Below are 27,051 nucleotides of genomic sequence, written 5' to 3' on the forward strand. Positions count from 1 at the left end.
CGGTAACCATAAAGTGACTGTCCTACCTGTGACATGGGATTTACAAGACTGCCCACACTCCCTGCCCTTCATGAGCACACTCAGGCTTTCCTAAGCAGTCACTTATCTTCTAGGGATTTCTAGTTTGCTTTGCTTTGCTTTGCTTTGCTTTGCTTTGCTTTGCTTTGCTTTGTGGATGGGTTTTACTGGCTGGCCTGGAATCTATCTGCCTGTCTCTGCCTCTGGAGTCCTAGAATTAAAGGCAAAGGTCACCATGCCCGTTCTCCTCTTGAATTCTATCAATTGCCTCCATAATCTGTTGTCATTAGCTGTCAACATGGCCCTAGTTAAGATGCTTTCCTGAGAGAGTAGTGGTGTGTTGCCTGGTCATCAAATTCAGATTTATGAATTTATTTACTTATTTTGAATAGGAGATGAATTGTAAAATTTCCTCCTCAACAGAAATTCTCAGCTTGTAGTTATTGTTCTTAACCTCATTTGTTGCCACTGTTGATAATTAGCTCAAACTGCATCCCCAAGTCATAATTCCAGTGTCATTTATCCATGTATTAGTTCAGTAAACATCATTTGTGGGCTTTACTCCATTTGAAGCCGGCAGTAAAACAGCCATGAAGAATGGTTTGTTGTGTTCCATTCGGGATAGACTGGTGTGTCTGAAATTAATAATGTGTATTTTGATGACTAAAGCATGATTATTTGGCAGCTTTCAATCCGAACTAATTTCCTGGAGTAGATTTACTATTTTATGTTGATGCCCTTCTAGATACAACCCAATTTATAACCCTGGCTGCTTTCTGTCATGCCTTTGTATTTGTGAAAAGGTCTTTCATCCAGCCAGCATACCCAGAACAGCTAGGACAAACTATCCAGGGCCTTAATGTAATATATTTTGAGCACCATTTATGGTTATACAACACAAGATTTTAGAATTAGATTTGATTATTTGGCCTTAGAGAGCCCTTCAAGGAGAGATGTAATCTCATTCTTAACTGTTAGCAGAGAGGATTGTCAAGCATACCACAGCTGTCCTTCAGTATCCACAGAGGATTGATTGACTGCAGGACCCCTCTAGATATCCAGATCCACACACAGTCAGTGTTAACATATAACCTGGACCTATAATCCCATATACTTGATCTTCTCCGGACTGTGTATAACACCTGCCACAGTGGACACCATGTAAGTACTTGTTACATTTCATTGTTAGGGCATAATGACAGGGAATGTAGTCTGTGTATACACTGTAGTCGTGATTCTTTTTTTTGGGGGGGTAGTTTTGAATGTTGGTTGGCTACATAGGTGTGGGAGCCACATATACAGAGGGCTAAATGTATTCTCAAATTTTGTTTGGATTCTTTATATTAATATCATTTTCAATACCTTACCCAGAGCATCTCTGTGAATAAATAACTGTTTGTAAAATGAAACCTAATACTATAGGTGCCATTCTGTTGGGTTGTGATTTTTTTTTTTTTCCCCAACAAGAAATTTGGTAACTTGAATGCATAAACAGATTATGTCTACCACTTGGTGTTAGCTATGGATTCAAAGATAGTTTGTGACGGTCAGCACATGTTAGTTCCCTCCCTCCCAGCCGTGCTTAGAGCTTTCTTTGATTTTATTCACTAGGTTCTGTTTCTCTCTCTCCATCGTGACTCAGAAAGCCTACAGTGAAGAATAGCTTCATTATAGAGTCTGCTAAAAAAGCAGGGATTACAGATCTTTAACCAGAGTCACATTGCTACAAAGCATAATGAACCTAAACCTATGTTTCCTGAGTATAAAGTGTTAGTGACCCTCAGCCCCAAAATTGCAAAATTACATTTCTGTGAGAAAAGTCAAAGGCAGTAGTAAAATTTGGACAATTTTCTAGAACTGTCATAACGCTGTTAATCTGTTTCTTGGAAGTTGTATGCCCAGTGATTTGAGGGTGATGAGTCCTCATTACTGACATAACTTCTTTTGCCCACTGTCTCTTCCTCCTATAATAACACAATTGCCATGATAGCTGTCCAACCTGTTTTAAGAAGATCAGGTAATTCGTTTCTAAATTGGAACTTGTTTCTTTTTAATCAGCCTTGTAATGTATTACAGACATCACTCTCAGCATTGGCTACCGAAGTGATTTAATGCTGGCTCTTTAATGACTCCTTCATTAATCCTAGTATTCTGGGATTTAACACTCACTGGCCTTTGACCACTGGAAATGATGAAAACTTTGATTTCATGCATATTGGATAACACTGGACTGTTGCCGGAGCCATGAATCTTGCCTCTGCAGTGGCGTGTGTGATTGACTGTGCTGCGGGTGGATGGGTGTGCTCCCAGGCCATGCTCTGCCGCTAAGAGGTGACCATGATATCTCTATCAGCTCAGGGTGACCTCTTCCCAGAACCATCGAACTTGAAACAAAAATCTATTCTGGCAGCTCCATCTCCTAGACGGTTCTGGCCTCGTGAAGTCAGGGCTTGCCTCTTCATCCACTCTCTGAGAACGGTCACCATGATGTCTGTCTTTGAATTCCTTTCATCTAGTTTGTAGAATTTTACAGTTGGTAGTCACTTCCACGACTGTCCTTTTTGTGTCTGTTGCCCACCCCTGCTTCACACCCCTCCCTATGCACAGACAGGAGACAGGAGTCCAGCAGCAGAAGCGACACAACCAAAGCAGTGTTAATAATAATGAAAATTACCAGCAACAATAGTGATCCCAGTACCTCCCAGGCTTCCTATGTGCCGGGCAGGCTCTAAATATAGTCATTCATTTTTCCCTCAGAGAAGCTTCAGGAGGTAACATTGCACAGCAAGTCCGGTGTTCCACACAGCTTCTCTCTGGATCTCCTGCTGCTGCTAAAAGCAGAGATGACAGTGTTAGTTGCTCTCTTTCCTCCTAATGGAAGTACTGTGAGTGTTCTTTGGAAGAAAGGCTTATTTACTGTGGTATCTTTGGCCAAAGTGTTAATACTGTGAATAAATGCCAGGTTCTTGCCCCCTCCTCATAAAATTATTCCAGGAGAAAAGAAGTCACCTTTATCCTGAAAGTGTTCATAGAGGTTGATATATTTCAGAGCACTTCTTCACTTGCTTTAAATACACGAATCAGCCTGAGACAGCCTCAGAGGCACTATGCGAAGGTCATGTTCTCCCCCAACTCAGTATAACAGTCATTCTTATGGTGTGACCTCCTAATTTTCAGACTAGTGTTTTGGAAATAACCTCTTAAGAGTCGATTTAAAGTGCAGTGTTGAAAGATAGAGAGGCTGGCATGCTTTTTCCATAAAGGATCAAATGATAAACATGTTCTGCTTTGAGAACCATATGGTCTCTAGTGAACTCTGCCACAGTCAGCCCACAAACCAACAGGCATGGCTGTGTCCATTAGCCTGTGATTATAGAGGCAGGCAGTGTGCTTGCAAGTCACTGTTCGGGGACTTACTTACGGCGACCATATACCTAGACATCACGTTGTAGATAGAGAAGCTGAAAGAAAACTGCCTCTGACAGTGAGTGATGTGTATGCTTCTATCACAGAATTTACATGAATTATTATCATTACAGGCATTTTCATGAGTGAAACTGAATGCAATGGCTTAAATAAAAATTTACTCATAGACTAATGAATTTTATAAAGAAATATTTTTCGGATTAACAAGAAATTTCACCCAGAATGTTTTTGTAAAGCTAGAACTGCTCTTCTTGCAAGCACCTTTTATGTGCTCTCTTCTTGACCCTACGAGAAGCTCAGCGTGTAAGGAAGAGGCTGATCCGAACCCTTTCCAGGCTGGCCACTACCCACCCTCTCCTATTGATTATGTTTTCCTGGTTCCGTGGTCCCACAAGAATGTCTCTGTTTCTCTGGGTGTTCATTTCTTTATTCTTTGTCACTACCACCTGGCAGTGTCTCTGCAGAGCACTGTAAACATGGCGTCTTCCCTCTCGGAGTCTTACTGCCCTGCTACTGCTCACTCGTTTTTCTAAGGTCTTTCTCCTGTTTGTTTCTCTTGAAAAATGATTTGGCAGTGGCTTGCTTTTTCCTTTGTTGAATACTGTTGGGAGTTTTGGTAGGATACCATACCTCCCTGTCACAGTAAGTTTTGCTGGTGTGGTAGAGAACACTTCTTCTTTATTTTCAGCATGTTCATTTCAGCTGCATCTGGAATAACAGCTTTATGCCCAGTCTGATGTTAGACACATTAGACAGGTTTTCATTGGAAAAGTACTTGATTTTCCTACAAGGTACGGAGGAGTCAATCCCAGACCATCACAGTAGAAAAACCAATTTTGATGAGGTGTGGGTGGACAACCATGTGTATTTATTTAGTGAAAGGGATTAAGCAATCTGTTGTGATAATTTTGGGAAATGTGATGGAGAACAGTCATCTTCTCACCCGTGTTCAATGTACAGGAAATGAATTGGTGCCAGACCAGTAGTCAGACAGGAGCTCAGTGAGACACAGCCACTGTGACTGTACTGTTTGGTCCCACTGAGGATGCAGGTGCTAAGCTCGGTTTCGTGGATTTCTCACTTGTTCACATGTTCTTGACCCTGGCTCTTTCTAAGTTTTAGGGCACTTTTCCTCCTCTCTATAAGTAAGGAATTTGAGATGGGCCCATACTGGAAGTGCTTAGGTAAATGAGGGTCAAACCATTCTGTTGGAGTTTCTCTTCAAAGAAACATGCCAAACTGATACCAAAAACATTGTTGTCAATCTTGAGAAATGAACTTCAGAGATAAAAGGAGAAGCTGGAGCTGGACACATTCCATGTGCCTTTAATTCAGGATTTACTACTACTACTACTACTAATAATAATAATAGATAAATTATTTGGCTTTACATTCTTCAAGGGGGCAGTCTTTATCCCACAGTTTTTTCCTCAACTAGGGTATTTCGCCCTAGGGTATTTTGGTTAATCAGAGTGCCACTTAACCCTCTTGTGTGCTCGCCATCTTCTCCTGCTTATTTCTCTGTACTCAACTTAACACACCTTATCTTATTTCCATTTGTGTGTACTACTCTTATTTCAAGGCCAACATGCTTAATACTAATGCTTACTCAAGAAGGGTCTAAATTTATTTATGTCACGAAAGTTGCCTCTGCAGCTTATAAAAGCACACCCAGACAGTGGTCTGCCAATCAGGTTATACAATCCTCATGGTCTTTTTCTCCCAAATGATTCTTTCCCTCTCTCTGTTAGTCAGGAGTGTGATGAGCAGGTAGCAAAGGGCCTGAGATGCTCTCTGGCTGAATGCACAGCAGGCAAAACCAATCGATGACTGTTGGCTTGTACAGGGAATAGTTCCAGGCATGCTTTACCTAGGCAAATTCTTTTCAATTTATAGGATTGGTAGGTTGAGTTATGAACAGTTTAAATTGATAAATTGAGTTAGAAGTATTTTAGATAGGGAATTCTAAAAGCTATGAGCTTGCCCATGCGTATGTTTGACTGCTCCTAGGAACCATCTGATCCTGTATTTTGAGCAGCAGGGTCTTATAGAAAACAAGTTTTGTTATGAAGATACAAACTTCTAAGTAAGAGAGTTATTTAGTTATGTAATTAAGTATTGTGTTACTAGTTCTTTTCTGTCACTATTCCGCACATTTGACAAATCAGATCTAAATGAACACATAGTCTTCTAGGTTTGTTTTTGGAACCATAAGCCTTTCTAGTTCTAACTATATGATGCTGCTAGGTTAATTTTCCATAAATGTTTTCTCCATGACCACCTTCAAGGCATTCATAATAATTCCAGTCGATCCTCCTACCATCACATCTTCCTTCATTATCATGATGTCATCTTCTACTTTTTGGAGAACATACAGACTGATAAGAACCTGTCTTGATCATCCTGCTTTCTCTACCCCAGTATGACTTCTTCATGCTAATTTTCTTATCTCCATTTCCTACCACTCAGACTTTGGACTCTTCCTTTCCGCTCTGTTTTCTACCATTTGTGTTCCTAGAATCTAGTCTTTTCCAGGACTTGGCACCATTAGTTATCCCATTTTATTTGCCCATTTGATTGTTTGTCTTGCTAGAACAGGCTCCCTGGGTAGCTCAGGCTGGCCTCTCTACTTTAAGTCTCTCTCCTTACTACTTCCATTAAAAGAGTTAAAGAACTGTATCTCTTGAGTCCCTTTGCTCTTGGCTCCTTTGACTGACGTCGTTCAGCGGTGCTTCCCTCAATGATGTCCCAATCCTTACTTTTACTTGACATCCTGGCATCTCTATTTTTCTTTAAAGAGAAGGGGAGAAAAGGAAAACTTGTCTCTCGTTTTCAGTAGGCCACTTTCCTGAGTTGTTTCTGCAGCTTTGATGGCCCCTTCTCAGACAGCAGTGGTGAGCACTCCTAAACAGCCATTTATTTCTAGACCTTTCTCATTCTTCTACTTACCCCAGCCCCATCTATGTGAATTTTCATCCTGTCTCAGTTTCCTATAGACGTTGCAGATTCCATTATTCATGTTAACCAAGTCCTCTGGTCCTGCTTTATACTTCCTACTGGCATAGTCAGCTGCTGCCTGGGCCGCATGCATCCTTTAGGTGCTGAAGCAGTATAGTTACAAATGAGCTTCAAGAGTCCTTCCCTTCCTTGGATGACTTTATTCCTACTCATGGTGCCACCATTCAGTCAACAGATTGAGGTGACCTCTTCATTTTCTCCTTTATTGTAGTCCATCGTTCCATCTAGTGTAGCTCAGACACACTCCACCTGCTCCTCCATGCTGCCTTCCTGGATCAGGTTGCTACCTGGAGAGCTCCAGTGACACGTCCATTCTCTCTTCCCATCTGTGTTAACAGCATAGTAATGTAAACTAGCCTTTGGTTTCTGGTTTTATTCTATTTGATCTATTTTCTCTTAACTGTTGTAATTTTTTTTTTAAACAAATCTGATTGTTATCTTCCCACTTCAGTGTCTTCATTCATCATTCCTTTGCCCTTGGGATTATATGAATCTATGATCTGGCCCATGCCTATCTTCATGTTTATATTTATCATTTCCCTGTTCTCATCCATCATCTCTGGGCAAGCAAACAAAACAGAGACTCACTGGTTTTGAGTTGGTATGCTGTCTGTCTGGAGTCTACATCCCACCTACCTGCTACTTGCTCATCACTCTGCTCACTGCTAACTTAAATATTGCCTGGGCACCATGCCAAATGAAACCCAGAAGTGGTCACTTGCTGCACATTTCCAGGACCCCATGCTTCCCTATGATAAGGCTCATAGATAGCCCTTATAACACTCAGTCACAGGTATCTCCTGTTTCTGATTATATAATGCATACTCTGCTCTGTAGAATATGTGGAGTTAATAAATGCTCAGGTATTTTCCATGGTTCCATGGCTTATCTCATATTCCTAGAGTCAGCTACGTTATACTTGAAATGAGGGCAGGCATTGCCTTCTGTGGCATCATTTCGGACTTTAGTCTGGGACCCTAGAGGTGCTTAGGGTTAGTCTCCTTGGTATAATAGAATAGCAGAATATGACTGAAAAGGTAAGCACCTTTTCATAGGTTTCTCTAATTAAGGCCAGAATCGAAATGTGAAATTTCTATTCCTAATGTGAGCCAATTCAACTTCATCTCCATGTCCTCCCCAGTGTGCACAGTTTTCTTTGTACCACGAGCATATGACATAATCATCAATTCAATTCTTGTTTTTTAGTTTTGTTTTAATTTTGTCGATTATCTAGTACATTATGTTGCCAGGCTTGTCTCCTGGCACTGGAACTAAAGCAGTGAATCCAATTCAGAGACTTTTTTTTTTTTTAAGCTGATATTTCCAGTGGGAAAGCATGTAAAGAAATAATGAAAACATATTGATACTAAAAAGTGCTGTGGAGAAAAAAATAAAGCTAAGAAGGGTAAAAGAGGTATGCCAGGATTGGGAAGGTAGTTTTCCATAGGTCGTCCAGGGATGGCTCACTGATGATAAGACTGGACTGCTGGCAATGACGCACAAAGTGTTAAGAAGGCAAACTGGTGGCCCATGTCTTCAATCCCAGTACTTGAGAGGCAAAGGCAGGTGGATTTCTTAATTCAAGGCCAGCCTGGTCTACAGAGTGAGTTCCAGGACAGCCAGGGCTATACAGAGAATCCCTGTCTTGAAAACCAAAAAAAACAAAACATCAAAAAAGAAGACGAAGGCAAGCTGAACACCAGTTGCTGTGCCTGGAGACCTGGACAGTAAAGGCATATTTGTGGCTGGGGTCAGCAAGCAAAGTTAGGGTGGTGAAAGATCGTATTGCTGAGGTAGGGAAAGAAGATAGCAGAAAACATAAATTTTATATGCAATTAAAATTACTTTAAATGGACTTTTGACTTCCAATGCTTTCCTTCTAATTTTTTTAAAATTATTTATTATTATAAATGCGTACACTGTAGCTGTCTTCAGATACACCAGAAGAGGGCATCAGAACTCATTATGGATGGTTGTAAGCCACCATGTGGTTGCTAGGATTTGAACTCAGGACCTTCAGAAGAGCAGTCACTGCTCTTAACTGTTGAGCCATCTCTCCAGCCCCCTAATTTTTTTTTTTTTAAGTTCAAATTCTATTGGTTTTAAAAACCTGATTTTGTAGTTATTACAGATGGATTTTAAAAAGCATTGAGAGCAGTCCCTGTGCATTCCATGTTCCCTTCACTCATTTTCTGCTAGTGGTTCTACCTTATATAGTACTAAAATAGGAATTGGACATTGGTATTTATGTACTTACATTTATGTTTTGGTGCCATTTATTATACAGTGAAGTAAAAGAAGAAAATTATTCACTCATCATAAAGATCTCCCTGTATTGCCCCCTGTATTCTTTCCCCTCCCATCATTCCTGACTCTAATTTTGTTTTTCATCTTCATAACTTTAAGATCCCTATGTAAACGAAACAATACATTAGATATCGTCTTCTAAGGTAGGCCTTTTCATTTAAGGTAATGCTCCTGAAATCCGTCTAAGTCATGGCTGGCATTAGAATATATTCCCTTTTGCCTTTTCTGATCTGTATGTATGATTTTAGGATCCGAGACCTAAATTGTAGTCCAGATTGTCACTCAATTTGTGTGTGTGTGTCTGTCTTCATTTCTGTTTAGCCAAATAAAAGGACAGTGGTTGAACTGCCTATATCTGTTTAGTTAGCAGGAAACTGATTTTTCTTGGCTATGTTAAAGTTGTCCTGCTTGAAGTCTCTCCTGTTGTCCTTAGTGTATTGTGGGGCTCCTAATCATCAGTCAAGACGCATTGGGTGATGGTTCTAGGCACATATTGCTGCTACTTACAGCTTTCAGTATAAATAGGCCAAATTGCCAGTTGGCAAGCTGTGTGAATGTGAAGCTTGATTTTCAGCATCCTCAGAGCTGAGATAGAAGCAAGCATCCTAGTTGACATAGTACACAGAGCTGTTACATGAACTAGGGACAGCTGAACAGAATGTCAGCTGTTAAAGTCAGCTCTCCCTTTTTGAATCCATTCCTTGAACACATTGTTGCTAATGAGCTTGGTCTGATACAGATGAAAAAAAGGCCCTTAGCCATGGTAAAACTGAGTTAGCCCAAAAGGAATCCTGAAGTCTGAGAATCTGTTTCCCTAGTAAGAAACAATGTATTATCCCCTTCCCCACTTGCTCATTTTCTCTCCTCTTTATTGTGCTACAGCATGTTTGGGTGATATAGTATATCTTAGCAAGCAGTGCATATTAAAATGTGGTGCTGGGGATCTCATGATTTTGCTGGGCATTCTAACCTCCACAGCAGATAGGGCTAATGGGAGGCCTAAAATGAAGTTTTAATACTTGGAAAATATTCTATAACCTATGTTATATTAAATACCCATTGAAATGATGCTGTCTGGTTATCCTTGAATGTTATTGCCAACTATTAATGTTATTGCCAACTATTATAAGATAGCTACTTGAATGTATATTCCATGACTGCTGATCAGTAAGTCCTAATTCATGTTTAAAAAATCAACAATATGTGAGCTAGAATGTGTTTCATAGACTTTCTCATCTTAGGGGTGTGGAAACTGGCACAAGTGTAAACACAGAGATTTGGAGTAAATGGGTGTGAGCACCTCCAGATCTTTGTGCTTCACTGATGACCTCGGAGGCCCCGGAGGGTGAGAAGTAGAGAGCCTAACCAGGCTTCTGGGAAGACAAGCGTCCCTGCTGGGTGGCTTCTCTTTTGTCAGGATGGTAGGCCACTTTTATTCCTGAAATTCCTGTTTCACCATATGCAACTGTTTCTCTCTGTTCTTTCTCCAAGTGTTTGTATAAGACTGACCTTTAAAAGAAGTCTGCCACACGGTACAGTGTCTTTAAGAAAGTTGGTTTCTTGCATGGCTTTAGAAAACAAGTGAAGTAGACAAAGCTGCAATCCAATATCTTTCAGTGCCAAATCTATGGAACTGTTTATCTGGGGAGGAGTGTGTGGCCTGTGATTTGTTTATCCATTCAGAGTGAGTGTAGTTGGGGCATAATTTGTGTTTGTAAACCAGCAGTGGACCTTCACGTTTGCCCTACTCGGTCCTTCTTATAGACTCCTGTAATTGACCCATTGCCTAAATAGAGTAGCTTTCTTTTTTACCGTCTATGTCTTGTACACATTAATACATTGTTCATGGATGTGGCCACACTGTACTTACACTGCTTACCTCTGAGTTCCCGTCTCTAAGCCGTCTGCCTTTCTTTGTTTCCCATTTGCTTTTCCTTAGCAGAGTGGCTGGAGCTGTTGGGTTCCGGGGGTTGGGGGGGTTGAGGCCCCGCATAGCATTTCACAATTGGGTGGAGAGAGCACACCATGAGGAGCACCAAGGTGGCAGGACAGCACAATCCCTCCTTCTTCTCCAAGAAGGCTAAAGATTAAGTGCTGTCCAGCTACCTGCCCTGGACCATAGCACTGCAGCAGGATTTAGGGATCATTGGAGCAGGCACAGCACTCCTGGGCCCTTGCATATGTCACTTGCCTTTGTCATCTTAGAGGAAAGTGTGGTCCATGTACCATGCTACTTAGTTACTTGGATAGTTGGTTCTGAGCCTTCCCAATGCTATGATCCTTTAATACAGTTCCTTATGATGTGCTGACCCCCAACCATAAAATTATTTTCATTGCTACTCCATAATGGTAATTTTGCTGCTATTACAAATGTCTGTGTTTTCAAGTAGCCTTATGTGATACACACACTCCTCCTTCCAATGGGGTCAAGAGCTGCTGTACTAAAGCTTGAGCCTTGAAGTCTCATACTAGGCAAACACCCTACTCTGTAGCTGAAGTGGACTGGGAACATGTCATCTTCCTGAATCAGTCCCTTGAGTGGCAAGTATCTGGGATCATGGCCTTTGCCACCAGGCTTGGCAAGAACTTTTGTTTTAAACTCTTACGAATGAGTCTTCATTACATCAGAGTCTGTTAAATCTATTAAGATTATTTTGGATGCAAAGAACAGTAACAATGATGACTATTCTACTAAGGGAGTTATTGGTATGAGAGAATTATGAAAAGATAGAACTAAGTAGATGGGAGCAACACAATGCAAGAATCAGGAAGCGTTAATTATGGTTGCTTTAATTAGAAGTAGTCTGGCCTAGACACCCTTACCAGCTTCACTAGATGCTGCTGCAGGGGCCAGATACCACTGTAAAATTCTAACTGTCCTGTCAACCTGTCAATGTCAAAATGACTTATCTGCCAGGAATGCGAGCAAGGGTATACAGTGATGATGTGCGTGGGATGTGGAGCTTTACTGCATCCCATTGAGCTGTGTGCAAGGAACATGGCATTTGGTAGCTTTCACACATTTCTAGGCCATGTTATACCCTAGTAGTCAGAATCCTCTTAGTTTAATGACTTGTCGTCAGAGAGTAGGATGGTGGTCAGCAAAAGAATGAGCCTGCAGTCAGACTGAACAAGCCCAGGAGAGTCTCCATGGTCACTAAGAGAGAGAAGGCAAGAACTTTTTTCCCTCATCTGAAAGTCCACACTCATCACACTATAGTTTTTTCTTCTTTTTCTTTAAAGCAATCTCGGTTCCTAATGCCTTCTGAGCATGTAAGTGTTCTATCAGTAGTAAGGTGCACTCTCAAAGTCAACGAGGTGATATATTGTGAAATTCTATTTCTCAAAGGATAGAAGGGCAGAGAAAGAGATGAAGAAAACGTTGCTGTTTCCAATGAATGGTTCTGCTTTGTGTTGGAATATATGTTGAGGGGAAAGGGAAGACATTGGTCATTTTCAAATCATTCATTTCTCAAATAGGTCCACTGAATCTCCTTTGTTGGCAGACAAACCGTTTAATTAAATGTCTAATGTATATTTTAGCAAGCTTATTAGTATTAGAGTGGTCAAACTTATAATCTAATATGAATAGATTATTTTTAATGTTCTGATATATTTTTAATGCATTAAAGGCATCTTAGATAATTCATGAGCACATTATATTTATTCCTGATTTACCGAATTTTTAAAGGACAGCAGTATAATAAGGGAATGGTCTGAGATTCAGCGGGCTCTTAGGTGCCTGTTGTGATGGTGTCCGTCTCTGTTTTCCCTTAAACAGCTTGCTTACAATTTATCTCTGGATCTGTCTTCATCTCTATATGGAAGCATTTAGATTGGCTTATCTCTGTGGACTCTTTTTGCTTAAAAAATTCTATGACTCAGTCAGTTATTACTTTGTTTTCATCTGACATCCCACAAACCCCCTGGGAACTCTGTGAGTGAAATTAATCTGCTAGCCAATAAATATTTATTGAATGCCTACTAAGTGTGTGACTCTTCATAGACCAGAAGGGAATACAGTCTAGGTGTACAACAAGATACACACAGAAAGGAAGACAATAATACATAGTAACACCAGATATCTGCTACTTTTGTGTGCCACCACAGAGCACAATGGGTGGGTACCAGGTCTGGGAGCCCCCAGGAAGTGCACCACCTTGGTGAGCACAGTGAAGCTGGAAGGGGCTTCCTGAGGCAGGGCTAGAAATGTCTCCAGGGCTAGATTGTACATAATACTCTTGCATGTTGTGTGACACTGCTTAGTGAGAAAGACACTAGATTCAGAATGGGAAAGCTTGGCTTCTGGTTGCAGCTCTGCCACTTACAGTAGGATATCATGCTGCAAATCTGAAAGGATTTACTCTTTGGGGAAACAAAAGGCATGTTTGCCTCTGTATTGATAGAAAGATTAGGTAAGATATTGTGTGTTAAAATGACAGTCCTTTAGTAGTCCCCACAGATATCTGCTACAACTATAACAGTCTTTCAGTGACTGTAAGTAAGCTGTGCCATCAGACATTGATAGATTGGGTGTTGGATCAGGCAAAGTCTCTGTCATACTAAAAGGCTGCCTTTCTACTCCCCACCTTTTGGTTATACCGTAGCTCTATTGCTCATAAGAGGCACGCAAGTTTCGTGTGCTGGTCAAATGAGATAACTATTTTAAAGACTTTAGAAAGGGTCTTAAGAAAGACCAGTCTTCCTAGCCTCCCCTAATCTTACATCCTTCCTCCTTTCCTGTCTCCTCACTGCTCCTCTCCCCATTCTCCTGGTTGATGCCTTCTCGTACCTACTTCCCCTTCCCAACATCATTTCAGACATAGGAAGTTCATGCTTGTCTCTATATTGAAACCTTCCAAGCATGTATTCTCTGGTGGTGGGGCTGGTGACTGGGAGAAGAAGGACTACTTGGCATCTAAGTGTTTTTTAAATGATTGAGCTGGCAGTGTCAAGGATCCGGTAGGGGATGCTGTATAGACCATAGAAGAGGCAGTGGAGGTCTCAGCAGGAGTGGGGAGGAAGAATAGAGAAGAAAATGCATGGGGGTTTGAGTCCTGCCTGGATGGTCTTCTGCAGTCAACAATGGCAGGCCTGTGGGACTGCAGGATGGAGGAGGTGATTGGGACAATTCAGCAAAATTTTTAATCTAGGAAACTGCATTTTATTTTTGAAATGCTGAGTTTTATGTGAGGATGAATCACACAAATTCACATGTCCTGCAAATAGTTGGAAATGTGAATGCATGGCATATTTAGCTATGAGTAGACCGATTTGGCTGGGTTGGAAGCACGTGTTTGTTAGACCATTTACTTTTTTTTTTTTTTAAAGCTAGATCTAGGGGCTAGTGAGATGGCTGAACCATTAAGAGCATTTGCATCTCTTCCAGAGGATCCCCAGTTCTGTTTCCACCACCTACTTCAAGAGGTTCACATACACTTATAAATCTGTCTCTAAGATCTGAGGCCTCTGACCCCTGCAGGCACCCACCATCACATGCACATACACACAATAATTTTAAAAGGCCACATATCATCATATCTTTTGCTCTTGTTCTTTATGAGGCACCTATTGTCTCCATTTCTTCCAGAGAATGACTTTGGTGGTCACTGTCATATCCTCTGCCATAGAAGAAGATTCAGACCAGCCCATGCTTTGTTATTCTTTAGTTTTATTGACTGGGATAGTTGTAGACTGGAGGAGAATGCGAACTGTTTGAAGGTGGGTGGTGTCTGTGTTGTTGCTATTTATTTAATATGCTCCTCTTCCCTCAATAGCCTCACTTCCTCAGGTATTTGGTCACCTTGGAAGTGCCCTGGTGTTTGGAGGGGAAGTGTCATCATGAGCAGAATGCTAGTTATCCTTGTCTCATAAAGCCATAACCATGATGTTGCCGAATACATGAGACTATCAAATAAGAAGTGGTGATAAGATTCTAGCACTGCAGAAATCCCGGGGCAGAGTAAAATTATCTGTTTACTGAGCAGAACTATCTGATGTTGTGTTTCCTCCCCTCTTTTGCTAAAGCATTTTGAGCCATATTTTCAGAACTCTACCCTCCACTAGCCAGATTTATGATGTGGCCTTAGGGGCTTCATTCTATGGCTTCCAGCCATAGTGTTTGACTCTTGCTTTCCCTGTCAGTTGCTCTTTCAGGAGATCAACGAAAGTATGCCCACTGTGGTACTAGAACATGAGTGGAACAGGTATCTGTGTGGTTCATAGATGCGTTGGCATAGAAGTTAGCTATTTGGCAGGCGAATATGAAGGAACGCTTCCTCATCACTCAGCCAGGGCCCTGGAGCTCTTTGATTTTTTTTTTTTTTTCCTTTTGTTTTCACCCCAGTCTAAAGAAGGCTCTTGGAGTTGAGTGGAGCATGGCCTCTATGGCTGTGGGTGTTGATCAGTGCTCAAATAAGGCTAGTTTTGAAGTATAATCGTCATTAACTGATTGATAATGACATTTCTATGGCTGTGAGCTGTGGCAGGTCAGTGGCTGCCTGTGTGTAAGGCAGCGGTGGTCATGGAGGCCTTTTCCTCCTCTTTTCCATCCTGCATTTCCTGCCTTCATTCACAAAGTGGCTTACAGTCAGACTGAGTCTACTCATGTCAGTTTGAATACCACTCTTGATGCTTCGCTTTCACTTCCTGTGATCTTGTCTTTTTGCTACGATAGTTAAAGAGCAGAGAAAATACTAACTATTTGAAGATGGGTGCTCTTTTATTACAGCTACATTCCAACTTTATTGTTCTACCTTGCCCAGTTGTTTTGCTGCTTTGCAAGTGTAATCTATCTCCCCACTCCCACCCCCAGGAAAAGTGATTTTGATCTAGTAACACACATAATTGTTTCTAGGAGTTTTCCTTTTTTTCTTTGTTGATTGGTTCACTTCTTTTTGTTTTGTTTTGTTTTTTTGTTTGTTTAACAATAAACAATTTATTGCCCCCCCCCAGTCCTCCCTCCGTTCTTGAGATGGGCTCTCAGTGTGTAGCTCTGGCTGGCCTGGAGCATTAGTCCCTTCCTGCTTCTGTCTCCTGAGTGCTGGTATTACAAGTATGCATCCCACACCTGGCCATAATAATGACATTTTAATTTCTAGGCTACAATGTATATATACTTTGATAGCCCTTGGCAGTGAAGACAAGCTCTTACTCTATCTTCTCTGCTGGCCTCAAACTTAGATTTGCCTCGGCCTCCAAGTGCTATGGTTATAAACTGAACCACTAGGCTCAGCAGTTCTAATTAGCACACTGGCCTGTTTATGTGTTGAGGTTTTTGAGATCAGGCTCTTTCCTGGTGGGTTGTCACAGAACCTCCAGTGTGGATGCTTTGCCACAGGCCTCGCTGTACCTTAATTCTACCCTTAATAGTTGATAATTTCCCTTCCACTTCACCTGACCTCATTCCTAAAGCTGACGAGGGACACGGAAGCATTAGAATCTTCTAGTTTGTTATCAGTTTGTATTGTGAATACTGAGAGAGTCACCTAGCACTGTCAAGAGATACCTCGAACTATTCTGTTGATATTTGGGTTTTGTATTTGGTGTTGGTGTTGGTGTTGGTGTTGGTGTTGTTGGTGTTGTTGTTTGATTTTTGAGACAGGGTTTCTCTGTGTAGCCCTGACTGTCCTGGAACTCACACTGTAGACCAGGCTGGCCTTGAACTCAGAATGCCAGCCTCTGCCTCCCACTTGCTGGGATTAAAGGCATGTGCCACCACTGCCTGGCTCTGATGATATTTGTTAAAAGGAAAAGGTTTAAAAATCAATTCGAATCAATTTTAGATCCAGGTAAGTTTTAGAGGAAGTTTTAAAAGAAGGTAGGTAAGATGGAGGTAGAAAATCTATAAAAGATATGTATATCCAATTATTGATGCTTCAGAAACAAATATCCTGTGTGCACGTTCTGCTGGGTTGTGAGAGAAGTGCTTGGCTGTCTGGGTGGGACAGGGGTAGAGCTAGGACCCATTCAGCCAGTAGAAACTAGGAGAGCAAAGACACCATTGTGGAAATGTGTGATGTGAGTCCTGGGAAAGGTAATCCTATTAGCTTTTAAAAGCTATCCTTCACTTAGTGGACTTTTTTTCCTTTTTTTTTTCCTCTTTTGAGGTCTACTCTGGTTAGAAAATACTCAGAGTAAGGTTTTCTTCCTGGCTCATTGTCTCTCAGTCTGTCTTGTGCTGAATTTTTGTTCTTACCCTTTATAGACGCTTTTTTTTTTTTCCAGCTTTAAGAAGCCAAGTCTGTCACCAGCCTGAAGTGCTGGGTTCCTGCCTCTAAGAATATGAGTGCTAGAGGTCTTAGTGGGAACAGAGGATCTTTGTGGAGCCTCCTTTGAGGAACTGTGAGCATTAAGCATTTCGAATGATATCAGAGTTAATCTTCATTACCAACCCTGTGGGACTTAGGCTAGCCATGGAAGGACATCTCTGGCCATATCTATGAGGATGCTTCCAGTAAGATTTGACAGCAGGAAAGATGCACGAACACAGACAGCACCCTGGCATGAACCTGAAGCTGAAGAAAATGGAGAAAGCAAGCTGAGGACTATTGCTCTCTGCTTCCTGACTCTGGGATGCAGTGTGACCAGCCACCTCACCCTCCTGCTGCCGTGGCTTCCCTACCACAGAAGCCTATGTATCCTCACACTGTCAGCCTGAAGTAGCTGTTGTCGGTATTTTCTCATAGCATCAAGAAAAGTAGCTGATATGGACAGAAAGCTCACATTCTCCGTATGTTCTAAAGAATCTTCCGATCTGTCTATTTGTTGAGTCTTTCATTGAATTTCTTTATTGAACCTTTGCTTTCTCACTGCCTCAACTGAGTTGCAAAGACAGATAAGCTGTATAGATTCTGTTGTGCATCAGCTGCACTGTAGCATTTGTCTGAACAGCTGATGAGAAAGAAATGAGACCAGCCATTATAATAGAGTTCTGGGGCCTCTAGGCCAGCGCTTGTGAGAATGTCCACACTTAAAGCAAAAGTTTGGCCTGTGTACATAAAGGAAGTAGCAGCACCCTTCCACCATCATACTGTTGTAGCCTTTGGGAATCGTAGCTGACACATCCTAAGCTATACGCCTCTTGTTTCACAATATACAAACATGAAGTGTGTGTTGTCAATGGCATTTGACCTTCAAGTCTTGAGATTACAATAATCTTTACAATAAAGTTGTATGGTGTGTGTGTGTAAATGCATACATTTCTTCCCACAGACAAGGTGACTGCTGAAAATACTGAGCTTTTAATTACCATTCAGTCCTTTCCTTTAAGTTTCATTAAGATATATTGCAAAAGCATTTCTTTGTGGGTTTGCTTTATTTTAAATATGTGCCCACATGCGTTTGCCTTAAGGAAAATATTCTCCTTTTGTAATCTTCCTGGGCACTTCAGTGACTGATAAAATGAAGATGGTTCTTAAGTGGAAAATGTTAAGCTCAAAGGACCTAGATAGAAATCTGGGCACCTGGAGCACTGAGCTATCTCTTATCCTTTTCAGATGGAGAGTGGAGGGGGTGGGCCTGCAGGGGTGTAAGCTATTATTATTCCCCTGCCCGTTCTGTGGGTCTTTATCCATCTAGCCCAGGTTCTATTTATCATGTTACATATTTTAGTTAGCTCTACTTCTAGGCACCAAATCATGGAAGTCTCATAGTGTGTGAGTGAGAGAAATATTCTCCCTGTTGCATATGCATGAGCTTTCTCTGTATTGATAGCCAGACACCTAAATGCATCATGTCTAATCAGTTAAGTCATGAATTAACATTCTTGAGAAACAGGCTTTTCATAATTTAGCTCTGAAAAGTTAATATGGTTAGTGTTTGTAGACAAATGGAAATAATTTCATCTGAAGGTCCATAGAACTGAAAGGAGACATATCTGCTCAGGGAATAGTCCGACTTAAAGTATCAAGGCCCGGGAGGAGGCTATAGAACTTGCACAGGGCGGAGCCTGTGGCAGATGCACACATCTATGTAGAAATGTGGCTCTGGGGCAAAGCCTTAGTACCAGCAGCAGCCCAGGAGGAAGTGGCAGCAGTGATACAGCTTGGTTCTAGACAGGCATATGGATCCTGCAGGGAAGCACACTAAGGATAAACCTCTTACTTGGATGAAGAGAGTTAAAGGTAGAGAAAGGAACAACACTGTGCAGGTACTTGTGTTACATCCTGCTGGTTTTGGTACAGCTTTCCCAAGAAGCAGATGCCAAGAAGGACCAGGCTTCCAAGAAACTTGAATCTCTTCTGGAGGAGAATGGAAGGAAGCCATGAGAGGCAGTGGGACCAGGATCAAACACTTCCTCGGGGGAAAGTATTTGATCCTGGGAGGAAAAGGAAGAGGGTTGGATAAGGCGAGTCCAAACTGTGAGACAGCAGTAAGAAGAAATTTTACATGTCTGGTAGTGACTCTGCTGTGGTTTGAATGTATCCTTCTAAATTTTCTTATTAAGAATCTGTTTATCAGCACAACATTTTTGCTAAAGATGGCCTAATAAGAGGTGATCAAATCATAAAAAACAGAACCTTTGTAATTAGATTAATAGTTTTCTTGGAACTAGTTAGTTTTTACCAGAATGAGTTCTTTAAAAGTGATTGCTTAGTGTTCTAATTTCAATATGAAGGACCTAGACAGACACAAGCACCATAGTTTTAGGCTTCTTAGCATCTAGAACCAGGAACCAAATAACTGTCTTTTCTTTTTAAATTGTCCAGTCTTAGGCATTCTGTTACAGTGACTAAGAACATTCTCAAGGCCAAATTAAGTTTTGGAGGACTTCCATATCTCTCAGTAGTGGAGGTGCCCTAATTCCTCTGCTGGGCTGTTATTGGCTAGTAGCAGCTGATAGGTAAGGTAACTTGGGCTTTAAAAACAAAACAAAATAAACAGGAATGGCTTTTAGGACACAGTAATTGGGGCTGTCAGTCAATTATGCTTCCTATGGTCAGAGATCCAAGAGCCATGTTTTTTTTCATGTCTGCCACATATGGTTTTCAATAAATTTATGGAGAAATAATAGGTTATAAGTGTGGGCTCCTTAGATAAACGCTAACCCCAGAGCTAGGGAAGATGTACAAGATAAGCCTGAAGCATGTCAGCCTAGAAGAAAGGAAATGCTCAACACTGATGTGGTCCTATCCAAGAGGATTGAAACCAGCATGTCTTTATTTCCAAGGTGGGAACAATTTAATAGCAAAACAAAGAACAGTAGCAGCAGATTTTAAGTGAATAAAATGAGATCCTGTGAGTTGACACCAAGAGATCCCAACTCCATGAATAACTTGGGAGTCTCATGAGAGATAAAATTTTATAGTTCACAGTGCTTCTTCCCAAACTGCCTATTGATACAGAAAGGAAGAGTACCTTACAGTAGAGGCTCTTGCAGATACTATTCTAAGATATCAAATACAACATCACCACTGTGTTTTCTATACTTCTACTCTCATTACAAAGGGACAGACAAGGCAAAACAACTGGCCTATATACTCTTTAAAAATCTTGATTCTACTAGACATGATGGCACATGCCTTTAATCCTAGCTCTTGGGAGCAGAGGCAGACTTATGAGTTCCAGGCTAGCCAAGGAATACAAAACAACACAGAACAAAACAGAACAAACAAAATTCAACTCTGTGTTGTCAAAGAAAGACAGAGATGGTTCTATTAAAGAGATACAGAACCTTAACAGAGCAACTGATTCTGAATTATACCACATATGCTACTTCCCTATTCAATCAGCAGTTAGTAGGTTTCTTGATTTTCAAGTTGAATGTTGTGGTATTACCATATGTTTGCTTTCAAGTAATTATTAATTTAACTTATTAGATCCTGGAAATTCCAATAGCAGTGATGCTAACAATTCAGATATTTGTATAAAAACTACAACATTGTTCTTTTGAATGGTCTCATTCTATAGACCTGGCTAGCTTCAAATACTGTCTTAGCCTCGCCAAAGTTTGAGTTTACAAGTGCTTCTTGTAAAGTAAAACACATATAGACATAAGAGTATTTTAAGACACTACGTTAACATAAATTATTAGAATATATTCTTTTCTTTTATTGGATATTTTATTTACATTTCAAATGTTTTCCTCTTTCCCGGTCTCCCCTCCAAAAGCCCCCTATCCCATCCCCCCACCCCCTGCTTCTATGAGGGTGCTCCCCCACCCACTTATGCCTTTATTTACTGGTCCTTTAAATTGGGAATCTTCACTCTCTTCTATAACTATTATCCTTAGGTTTGGTCTATTCATTGTGTCCTGGATTTCCTGGATGTTTTGTGTTAGGAGCTTGTTGCATTTTGCATTTTCTTTGACTGTTGTGTCAATGTTTTCTATGGTATCTTCTGCACCTGAGATTCTCTCTTCTCTCTTGTATTCTGTTGGTGATGCTTGAGTCTATGACTCCTGATCTCTTTCCTAAGTTTTCTATCTCCAGGGTTGTCTCCCTGTGTGATTTCTTTATTGATTCTATTTCCATTTTNAGATCCTTGATGGTTTTGTTCAATTCCTTCACCTATTTGTTTGTGTTTTCCTGTAATTCTTTAAGGGATTTTTCTGTTTCCTCTTTAAAGGATTCTACCTGTTTGGCCTGTGTTCTCCTGTATTTCTTTAAGGGGAGTTATTTATGTCCGTCTTAAATTCCTCTATCATCATCATGCAATGTGAATTTAAATCAGAGTCTTGCTTTTCCTGTGTGTTGGGGTATCCAGGGCTCGCTGGGGTATCCAGGGCTCGCTGTGGAGGGAGAACAGAATTCTGATGATGCCAAGTAGCCTTGGTTTCTGTTGCTTATGTTCTTGCCCTTGCCTCTTACCATCTGGTGTTAGCTGGTCTTGCTGTCTCTGACTGTAGCTTGACCCTCCTGCAAACCTGTGGGTCAGCAGTTCTGGGAGAACAGTTCTCTCCAGGAGAAATTAGTGTAACTCAAGGCTGACACCATGAGAACCCTGATTTACAGCCAATTGATGTGTCTGTGTACTGATGTAGTGATATTTTTATTAATAACTTGATTTGCTTTCTTGTGAATGTAGGAAAATGACCTCATTTATAGGCATTAACACTTAAGAATTGGGAGATGATAACAAAACAGGTCAGGCACCTGTTCTCAGATGGTTCTTCTTTGTACAGTATGTGCAACTTTTCTGGAACATTGTAGACTTGTGAATTATACACATATATTGTAAAGCAATCCAAACAATTGTATACAGTTAACTTACTCATTAATATATTTTTCTGTTACTTTCAATATTAAGATATAGGGAGGTAATGGGAAAGGTAGACAAAAATATCCTCCAATGCTTAGAGTTTTGTGTAATTAAAATACTACTTTTAATTAAAATACTAATTTTTAAATATTTTTACTCTCTTTCATGGACTTAATGCACCTTTGTTCACATTATAGAATCTGGGACCTGGTGGTTTGAAATTATCTTCCAGATGAAACTTGGGCTTGATATAACCTGCATGTAGTGTAGAATGAAGTGGGTGAGGAAGATGCCCATTATTGTAAAAACTTTGAAAAAAACCTGCATGTGACCCCATGCCATTTGTTTCTATGAATATCTGACTCTGCCTTATGAAAGTAGTTTTTGTTTAATAGGGAGAGCCCTTAATGTCTCCTTTAGTTTGGAAATGCATTTCAGTCCCAGTATTAATTCTCTTTCTAGCCAATTCAGAGAAAGGTGATGTAATGTTGAACATCCAAGGCTGAGTTAGGTCTCTTTTTATGTGCTGATTATGAATCAGCCATTGTACCAGACATGTAATTGTGGTGGAATTACTGACACACTCAAGAAAGCAATATAATGTTATGGAATATGATTTAACATTTTCTCTGACTAGTACAATCACATTAGGTTCTAAACCATCTTTTTCCAGAACATCTTCCTAGCCTTTTCTTAGCAGCCAGGAGAATGAGACAGTCAAATACTAGAACTAGACTAATTCTGTTTGTGCTCCCTTCCGTTTGTTTTCTTCAGTTGTATTTTCAGATCATGGAAAAGAGACAGGAGAAGGTAGAGAAAGCTTGTAAAACCTCTTGTCCTTTTTTTCTATTCTAGGCAAACTTTGCTAGGAGAATCCTTTTAGAATTCCAGCACTGTTTATAAAACGACTAGGGGTTCTTCTTATGCTTAAGAATATCTTAATTTTCTGGATGTTTTAAAACTAACTTTAAAAACTAGCTGTAATTTTTTTTACTTTAATTTTTTAAAAAAAAATTCTAAATATGATAATTCAACCACAAAAAAATTACCCTCCATCTGTACAAAGGGGTGTGCAAGATAGCCAGGAAGCCTGCTCACTCGGAGCACATAGTCAGGGCAGACCAGCAATGCGTTAATAGGTGCACTGTGATTGCATGTTTCATCACCAAGAAGAAACACATGTGACTCTCAACATGCCTGGAATGTAGTAAATAAGTACTCAGTAATGAGATTGTTAATGTTTCCTATGTCTTTCCTCTCCTGTTGCTGAGCACAGGCAACTGTTCCTTCAGGGGGATCTGTAATTAGGAAAAGCAGCTAAGAGCTGCAGAGCTGTAGGGGAGGGAAAGGAGTGAGCAGAGTGGAGTGAATCCAAGGCCTCGGGAAGTCCTGTGGCAGGCTTAAATCAGTCTGTAAACGGTTGCTGATGGGACGGAGAGGGCAAGGATGGCACCCATGCTCTCTGCTGCCCTGGCAGGTACTCAATAATTCTGGGAATTAATTTGACTGCAGTAATGGAACTGAATCATTTAATATTTGTACTGTTTTGCTTAGTATTCTCTAGCTTTTCATACTGGGTCTTGTTCTTAGGAAAATTTCCTTACTTGGTCTGCCGTTCCTGCTTTCTCCTCTAGACCTCATGCATTGACTGTAAAATGTCAATGCTCAGTAATTCAAAATGCAGTAACAAACATTTCTTTATTCTCTTGGCATTTAAAATCACCAAGACATCTCAGCCTGTCAAAAGTGGAGTTGTCTTGCAAGCCACTCCCAGCCTTCTAGCTTGACAGCTCTTCGGTGGGTGTAGCTACTCTCCTGCCCTAGTAGGGCTCCTTGGTGACAACCTTAGTTAAAATCCTCACCATGAATCAACATCTACATCTGCTGATTTGGGGCTGTTGCTTTCTCTGTGCTGCCAAACACAAGTCTGTGATAATGACAGCATTTGCCAGCACGCTTACGCAGTGACTCGGGAGACAGGGTGGCCAGCACAGCAGCCTATTTGTGGGAATGGATTTTAAGAAGTGCTAATTCCATGGCAGTTTGGAGATATTAATATCGTGCTGGCAGTAGATAAACAGGCAGCAGAGGGGCATATAATAGAAAAGAATCAGACACGACATCTTTCCTCCTTTCTTAACCACCACATTTTGTGCTGCTTCTTTGAGAAGTCTGTTCTCCTAGGTTTTAGATTCATAGAATCCTTACTGGTTTAAACAGATACTGCTTAGATGAGCTGCCAGTGACCTCATAATGTTACTTGCTGAGGCTCACCAGTGTGCTAAGAGTTAACTACATTTTCAAGCAGTACTAAATCATAACATATGGCACAGTAGCCTATTGCTTACTGTACCCTCTCCCTAAAGGGCAGCAAACCAGATGGTGTGAGTGGGGCCTTTGGTATAATTATGACAGACACAAAGAAAGACATAACCACCACTCTCCCTCAATAATATCATGTCGCTTCCTTTCCAAAAATGATATTGTTAAATTTTTTCGGTTGGCTTTGCATATCAAAGTTCTCTTTCCAGGCTGGGAGGAACTATGAAAAGAGCAGCATTAGTCATTTGAGTGCTCTTCCCCGTGCACTCTTCTCAGGGGGGGAGTTGGACACGGTCGAAAAGGGTGTGTCTCTTCTGTAGTGGGCATAGTGTGTGTAAGAATAAGGAGAAGGCAGAATCTCATCTGAGACCTGTAGTCAGAATGTTGTTGAATATAGTCAGTTGGACCAGTTGAAAACTGGTTACCTCTGGTTTTATCCTTTGTTTGTTCCTGGTGGGTTTGTTTTGAGGGGGGCGGGGATTTTTTTTTCCCCCCTACCAAAATGCCTTTTTCCCTGCCTTTCCTTCTGCCCAGTTCATTCCTGGCTCTTCTCCAAGCCCACTTAGAGTGGAAAATCTACTATGTGGCGCTGTGAGAAGAGAGGCATGTTGAATATCGTGTTAAACAAGTGTTTGTAACGCTGGAAGTACAAGTAGGCATCTTCTAGCTTTCATATAGGTTGGGAAGGAGCCTGAGAAATTTAGGTCATGCTTTTATGTGCTCATTTTTTATCTTGTGTGTCTTTTTAGAGCAGACTTTTCTTGAGGGTAGTAGCTTGTTTATAACATTCTGTAAATAGCCCGGCCGAATGTGGGCTTCTTACAGATAGTTTCTGCTGGTTGTGTCTGTGGACTGATGTAGCATCTGATGCTGCTAACAAGAAAAATGCTGAGTTGGGGATTTTTGTTCTGGTTTTTTTGGTTTTGTTTGTTTGTTTGTTTTTGATTCCAGCTTAACATCCTCAGCCTCTCCCTCTCTAGCCAGAAAGCATTGTGACCTCCAGGTGCAAACTGTCGTTATTTCTGTTGACTGAGTGCCATCTGTAGCCCCAGTGTTCACTGACCTACCTCTTCTGTTGCAGAAACATTGCTGAGGCCCTTGTCAGCAAAGGCCTGGCCACAGTGATCAGATACCGGCAGGATGATGACCAGAGATCTTCACACTATGATGAGCTGCTAGCTGCAGAGGCCAGGTAAGTTGTGAAATTGCTAAACATAATGGGACCCATAGGAGTACTTCCTTCTGTGTCACTGTTGCATCTCTACCTGAGCAAAGTAGATTGGAAATAATATGTAGATTGAGTCTGGATCATTTCTCTCTTCAGCTTTCACCAGTGGACATCCTTTGAAGTTTCTGCCAAACCATGATTAAGCATACTTAGCCTCCCCCACCCCAATCAGCATTACACAGAATGTGGCCACCCTGGGTTGACATTATAAAAGAAAAGAATCATGGACGTGAGCATATCATGTCTGATAACCATGCATGATGATCGTCACCATTCCTGGCACTACCAAGGAAGCCTGGCTAATGTGTGCAATGCGTTTGACTCTGTGCCTTGCCTTCAGCCGCCTCTCCCACCTTTCCCTCCTTTCCCCTCCTTTCACATTTATCACCTCTAGACCTTTTGTTGTGTACAAAGGAAATGAAAACATTTATTAGGAAATGAGTTTTGGTTGAAAACACTTCTGAGAGCTGGCACAAGACCATTTGAGAAGCCCTGTGACATTTTCCTTTTGTCCTTTATCCCTGTGGCTGGTTACTCCAAGTAAAGCATAGTGCTCAGCTGGCTTTCTGGCCATTGACATCCTCCTGGCTCGTATTCTAAGAGACGTTGAGCCATGGTGCTGGTAGTCCTGGAGTTTCCCAAATTCTTGAGAAGCTGTAAGAACCGACCTAATTCTGAACTGATGCTCAGCAGTCCGTGTAGACCCACAGAATATCTCCATTGGATCAGAGTGATTGCTGTCTTCCTGACCACTAGGAACTGTTAGTTCTAGAAGGTCGGTCATTGTGAGATTGTGCATTCCATTAGAGAAGGCTTGAGTTGGGCACATAGTACCTAATTTTGGTTTCACACCTTGACACGGACATCATTTCTCTTGCTCTTTCTCTAAACATTGCTGTAATATCCAACATGTGCCTGTAACACTACATCACAGGCTGATTGATAGGGCACCTATAGAATGTCACACAGAATGTCAGTGGAGAGGTCAGCCTATCAGGTTATTTCCTTAGGGCTTTTCTCAGTTGTCCTGTCTAGGAATGGGTTGTTTCAGACCTTTGATATAATGCTTATTAGTATCCATTACAAAACAAGACCCCCCCAGGCCTATTAGTTCAGCACATGGTATGTCAAGGCAAGAGAATCTTGAGTTCCAACCTAGGCTTAATGGCAACTTCCAGGCCAGCCTTGGTTATCAGTAGATTCTGTCTCAAATAATAGTAATACAATAATGATGGGATATAGATTTAAAATACATATTTATGAAAGATAAATGGTCTTCTCATCCTTCTGGTGTTATATATGGAGACAGTGAGCTCAAAGCCCCCATGATGGGAAATGTGGATACACTTTTCTTAACACCTTACAGGCTACCCTCCAGGAAACAACTTCACCAGTTGATGGAATTCGTGAGGTGGACCTATGGGCAGCTTGGTCATTCTTTTTTTTTTTTTTTTTTTAATTCTTATTACAATTTTATTAGATATTTTCTTTATTTACATTTCAAATGCTATCCTGAAAGTTCCCTATACCCC

The 27,051-nt window shown here is 41.0% G+C and overlaps 1 protein-coding gene across 1 annotated transcript in view; it reads left to right on the plus strand.

The window, feature by feature from the left end:
- Positions 1–27,051, plus strand: part of Snd1 (staphylococcal nuclease and tudor domain containing 1) — a 405,547-nt gene that overhangs the window by 189,657 nt on the left and 188,839 nt on the right. Inside the window, exon 13 of the mRNA XM_021191040.2 lies at positions 25,373–25,483. Within this exon, the coding sequence (XP_021046699.1) occupies positions 25,373–25,483 (111 nt within the window). The remainder of the gene's footprint in view (positions 1–25,372; positions 25,484–27,051) is intronic.

Source organism: Mus pahari, chromosome 2 (assembly GCF_900095145.1).
Source record: "Mus pahari chromosome 2, PAHARI_EIJ_v1.1, whole genome shotgun sequence".
Taxonomy (NCBI): domain Eukaryota; kingdom Metazoa; phylum Chordata; class Mammalia; order Rodentia; family Muridae; genus Mus; species Mus pahari.